The sequence below is a fragment of the Corvus brachyrhynchos genome, unplaced genomic scaffold (genome assembly GCF_000691975.1).
Source record: "Corvus brachyrhynchos isolate BGI_N302 unplaced genomic scaffold, ASM69197v1 scaffold10, whole genome shotgun sequence".
Taxonomy (NCBI): Eukaryota; Metazoa; Chordata; class Aves; order Passeriformes; family Corvidae; genus Corvus; species Corvus brachyrhynchos.
In genome coordinates, this window is record NW_008236180.1 from 3,273,060 (window position 1) to 3,278,274 (window position 5,215).

At 59.1% G+C, this 5,215-nt stretch overlaps 1 protein-coding gene across 1 annotated transcript in view; it reads left to right on the forward strand.

Moving 5' to 3' along the window:
* The window catches only part of DUSP15 (dual specificity phosphatase 15), an 11,338-nt gene that overhangs the window by 3,041 nt on the left and 3,082 nt on the right, over positions 1-5,215 (forward strand). Inside the window, exons 4-7 of the mRNA XM_017735635.1 lie at positions 305-379; positions 845-1,016; positions 1,188-1,396; positions 2,369-2,456. Coding sequence (XP_017591124.1) covers positions 891-1,016; positions 1,188-1,396; positions 2,369-2,456 — 423 coding nt within the window. The 5' untranslated portion in view covers positions 305-379; positions 845-890. The remainder of the gene's footprint in view (positions 1-304; positions 380-844; positions 1,017-1,187; positions 1,397-2,368; positions 2,457-5,215) is intronic.

Here is a 5,215-nt window from a genome sequence, read left to right on the forward strand (position 1 = left end):
CTGAGGGCCCAGGCCGGGCTGGAGGCACGAGCAGCCGTCGTCCCACTGCCCCAGCATGAGTCACACAAGTCACAGGGCAGCCCTGTGCATCCCCAGCACAGTGTCCCCCTCTGTGTCCCCAGCACAGAATGAGCTGGCAAGTCCACCTTTCCTTGGGAGCAAACAGCACTGAGCTTCTCAGGTCTCAGCAGTGGCTGGCAGATCCCCTAAAACAACTCAAACATGCAGGGCTGCTCTGCCTGTAGCTAAAAATGCTGTTCCACCCCTGAAGTTCTTATTCTGTCTGGTTTATTTTTCCTGCTAGCAAGAGGCACTTCAAGGAATGCATCAGTTTTATCCACCAGTGTCGCCTGCATGGAGGGAACTGCCTTGTCCACTGGTAATGCTTCTTCCCCTGTCCCCATTGCTGTGTCCCCCCAGCTCAGCAGATACAGCCCCCAGCCCCTCACTTTAGCTGCAACCCCTGATCAGAGCCAGCCTGTGCCAGAGGGCTCTGTGCCAATAGATCCACCCAGGATCCACCCTTGGCTGCGGCTTGTGACTCAAATCCAGTGGGATTCAGGCAGTCCTGGAGCCGGGGCAGCTTTTTGCTGCAGCTGAGTGCGCGGGATGAGCGGGAGTTTGGGGCAGGCAGCCAGGCAGTGGCTGCTGTTCCCATTCCCTGGAGAGGAGTGGGTATTTATAGGCACTGATGGCCAGGACCTTGGAAGGGCTCAGGCCTCTGGGAGAGCAAGTCCTTGGAAAAGAAGAACTGAAATATCTGAGGGAAAGGGGTGGAGGAAGAGGCAAGCATGGGGTCAGGGTGTGCCACTAACCCCAGCCCTTCTGCACTTTCCCTTGCCAGCCTTGCTGGCATCTCCCGCAGTACCACCGTGGTCGTTGCCTATGTCATGGTTGTCACGGAGCTGAGCTGCCAGGAGGTGCTGGATGCCATCCGAACCATCCGGCCCGTCGCCAACCCCAACCCCGGCTTCAGGCAGCAGCTGTCTGAGTTCGGTGGCAGTGCAGCCCGCAAGGTGGGACAAGCCTCTGCCACCTGTGCTCTGCTCCGTGGCTGAGCCTGCCATGGGTCTCAGAGCAAGGACAAGTCCTGAGGGGACTCAGTTTCTTCCCTGCTCCCCTTGCTGGCAGGCTTGGACCTGCCCTTGTAAACCAGCTCCTTATTTTACTTCTTGCTCCTTCCCCAGGTCCGCAGGCACCTGAAGCAGAGGTATGGGATGTCCCCTTTCAATGACGAGGAAGAAATAAAGGCCTTGCTGCCAGCAGGGAGAGAAGGAACATCCAGGACAGAGGGAGCTGTGCAAGGACTGGTCCCAAGAGCCAGAGACATGAGGAGCACAAGTCCCTTCCTGCTGCGGGTGAAGAGGACTTTCTCCTGCATCCCGGCTTGTCTGAAGTGACCCAAGTCAAGGGAGAGCAGTGAGAATCACCCAACAGCCTGGGAGAGAGGAAGGAGATGCAACACAGTGGGACAGGGAGCAGTGGGCAGAAACCTGCACAAAGCCCAGCTCCTTCTTCTCTTCTGGGGTGGGAATGTGCCACCCTCTCTCTGGGCAGGTTTCATGGACACTGTTGGGCTTTGCAGCACATGCTGGGCTCATCCTCTTCACATCTGGTGTGCTGGGGATGTGGGTCTCTGCCCCTGGGTCACTGCGGGCTCGTTTTTGGGGCAGAACACGGAGTCTCTTCTGCCACAAGCCAGTACCCAGGTGTTGCCAGGTGTAGCACTTGGGTACCCACTGCATGGGCCTCAGGGTGCACGGGAGAACCAGTGCTCCCCTCAGAGCGGTTTTCCCACCAGCAGCACAAGCTCCCAGCATCCAGGTGGCTGGGGAGCAGCGACACAGCAGTGTACCAGCAGGTAATGCCACAGGCTCCCAGGCAAGGGTCCAGCTCCAGACTGGCCAAGCACAAGCCCTGAGCAAGCACTGTAGCTTTAGGAATCCATTGCAACCCATTCCCACCCATCCCAGGGCACAATCTGTAACAGGTGGGAACCAAGCATTTAACCTGGCCAGACCTCACTAGAGCAGAGCCTTAAGCCATTTTGCTTAAAGACTTTCTATGTCCCCCAGTAATAAACACCCTTCTCTGTGGTCTGACTCCCCTGTGATGGCCAGGTTGAAACGGGGGTGCCAAGGGGGAAGGTGCCAGCACGGGACAGGTCTGGAGCTGCTGCTGGCCACTCTCTGGAGTGGGCTGGGGACACTGGCATGCCTGGACAGGGCTCACCCTCCTGCCTTGTGGGAAGGTGACAAGGGAGGCTGGAAATGTGAGTGGCAGGGCAGGGCTTTCTGGGGACAAGCTCTGCTCCAGGAGAGGTTGGGAGCAGCAGATGGGAGCTCACCTGGAACCTGTTTCACTGTAGCCTCTCCAATCACTGGATCCAGGAGCACCAGGTCCAGGAGACTGCTGGCTCCAGCTGCTGGGAGTACTGGGAGCCTGGCACCAGCCGAGTATCACAAGTCCCAGACCTGTCCCATTTGCACCTTTTCCTGGAGCAGAGTTCCAGGTGGGAAAGATTCTGAGGATACCCAGCTGGGTCATCAGCATTGTCCCTGTTGGGACTCAGAGCATGTTTCTAGGGTCCCCCTCATCCCTGCCACCACTCTCCTAGGGGGAAGGGATCCCCCAGGAGACAAAGCTTCAAGACCAGGGTTCCTTCCTGCTGCCAACATCTGCCTGCTGGGCTGGGTGCTGCCCTGGGGTGACCCAGGCAGGCTGGGAGCTCCAGCCTCTCTGGGTAGATACTGAGCAAACTGAACAACCAGGGGTGCGTCATCCTTCACTGCTCCTGCACCATCCACTGTGGGATCCCACTCTCCTCCCAGTTCCTTCCAGGGTGCTCTCCCCACGCCCTCGCCCCCACGCCAGGCTCTGTTGCCTGGGGTTGCCCCGGGCGGGCTGGGAGCCCCAGCCTCTCTGGGTAGATACTGAGCAAACTGAACAACCAGGGGTGCGTCATCCTTCACTGCTCCTGCACCATCCACTGTGGGATCCCACTCTCCTCCCAGTTCCTTCCAGGGTGCTCTCCCCACGCCCTCGCCCCCACGCCAGGCTCTCCAGCACCCTTTGGCCCCCCAGCACCCAGCAGGGTGGTAGCCCCGCGACCCAGGACCATGCACCCAGGATGGACACGTGCCCCATGCACAGCTGCACCCCCTCACACTGGGACACCCTATACCAAGGTGTTTACACCCAGGGATTCACTCCCCTGTTCCCACCATAAATCGCACGGGGCCCTGGCCCCTCCAGCTCAGCTTCACAGCACAGCAAAATGTATTTATTTTGGCAGATCTGGTTGGCGCAGCTTGGAAAAACCCGGGCAAGGGCAGGGTTAGCTATGAGTTAATGTTTGACTCCTTTTGAAGCTCGTTTTGGCATGAAAAGTTTAAGGGTTAGGCAGCTTCAGCTTCCCTGTGCAGGGAGAAGCGCGGTGAGGAATCCAGTGGGGAATCTGGCTCCTGAGTATCCTCACTGATGCCCGGGTAATCAGATCCCCCGGGTCCTGCGTCATCAGGCGGCTGCCACGCCACATGAAATCCCCGGCCGGCCGATAAAACTTATCCTGCCAGGCTGGGGCTGACAAAGGAGCCGGCGGCTGCGATTATCTCCCGGCCTTGGATGTAATCAGTGCAAGCCGCTGGGAGGCTGTGCAGTGACTCCTTGCCATCTCTCTGCTTCCCAAGGCAGAAAGGGCTGATGTGGATCCTCTGTTGGTCAGTCCCAGGCCCTTTTCCCAGAACGTGGCCCCACAGCTCGCCCAGATGGGGGGCACAGGGGGTGCCTGGGCTTCACTTTGCAACAAAGGGGTCCCGGACAGGCTCAGTAAGGAGAGAAAACCCCTGCCAGCTGGGCTCGTTCGTACACCCCGTGTGGCCCCATGTGCCCTCTGTGCCACGTGGCTGTTCCCTGTCCTCACATCCTCTGGGAAAGCCCAGGACTTGGCTCTCTGCCACTGATTATTCATTTGGAGACTTTGCAGCCCCAGCAGCTCTCAGGCACTTCACTTCTCCTCTCGGCGAGAGGTGACTTTCTCTGACTCAGAGCAGAAAAGGAGACCTGGGGGACTGCAAAAGGAGACTTGGGGGGCAGCAGCCAGGCAGAGGAGCTGGGTTTCCCTGCACAGCGACATGGGGCTCTGCAGCAGTGATGGAGGAACCAACACCAGTGTCACCTCAGGGTGGCCCAGTGACCCAGCCCCTGCCCTGCTGGGGGCCAGTAGGGAGCTGGTGCAGGATGTGTCAGGCTCTCATCCCGGTCCCGGCAGCCCTTGGCACAGCTCATCCGCCCTTCCCACCCGTTTCCCGTTCGACTCAGCACCAGAGCCCCACGAGGCAGATGTGAGCATTAGAGCAGAGGAGAGATTTGAGATATGAGGTATGGGGACATGTGACTGTACACACCACCCTGGAAACCCCGTGCTGTTCCCGCAGCTCCCCGCAGCTCCCCACACCCATGGAGTGAGCAGCTGGTCCCACGGGAGGACAAAGCCCCTGGGGCTGGGACATGTCCGGGTCCCCAAATCAGGAAGACAAGGGAGTAGGGTCCCTTGTTGCCTTTGGGGAGCGTGTGGGAGTCCTGACAGTTTTAGGGGAAGCTCTTGGGAGGGGTGCAGGAGAGTTCCGCGTGCCTTCTGGTACCTTGTCCCCTCTCCCGTTGATGCAATGTGCCTGCCCCTGTCCCGCGAGTGCAGGCTTCCTGTGTTAAGAAATACACTTCGTGCAGGTCTCTCGGTATGTAAATTATCAGTGCGAGCTGCACATTGTGTTCTGCACGGCAGGAAAAGGCTGGAGCCCCAGGCAAGAGCCGGGAATGGGCGCCCCCCCTTTGCCTAACAAAGAGCACGTCCCGGGGTGCGGGTCGATCACCCAGAGGCTCCGCAGGAGCCAATGAACAAAGGGAAGAGCCTAAAATCACCATTGGTGTACATGGGTGCGCACATTGTGAGGTTCTGAAACCTCGGGGATGCCTTTGCTGGGGGTCCCTCCCGGAGGCACCAGCTCCGGCTGTTGCCAGTGCTGTAACCTTCAATTACGACATCACTTTTTCCTGAACACGGATGTCTGACGCTGCTGCGCGGGGAAAAGTGGAACAGAAAAAAACCTTTAAGACCGTCCCCTCCGCCGTGGGGCAGCCAGAGCCGGCGGCATGGGCCAGGAAAGGGAAAGTGAAAGCCGGAGCCGCTTTCGGTTTCGCCGCCGGGCCGCGATGG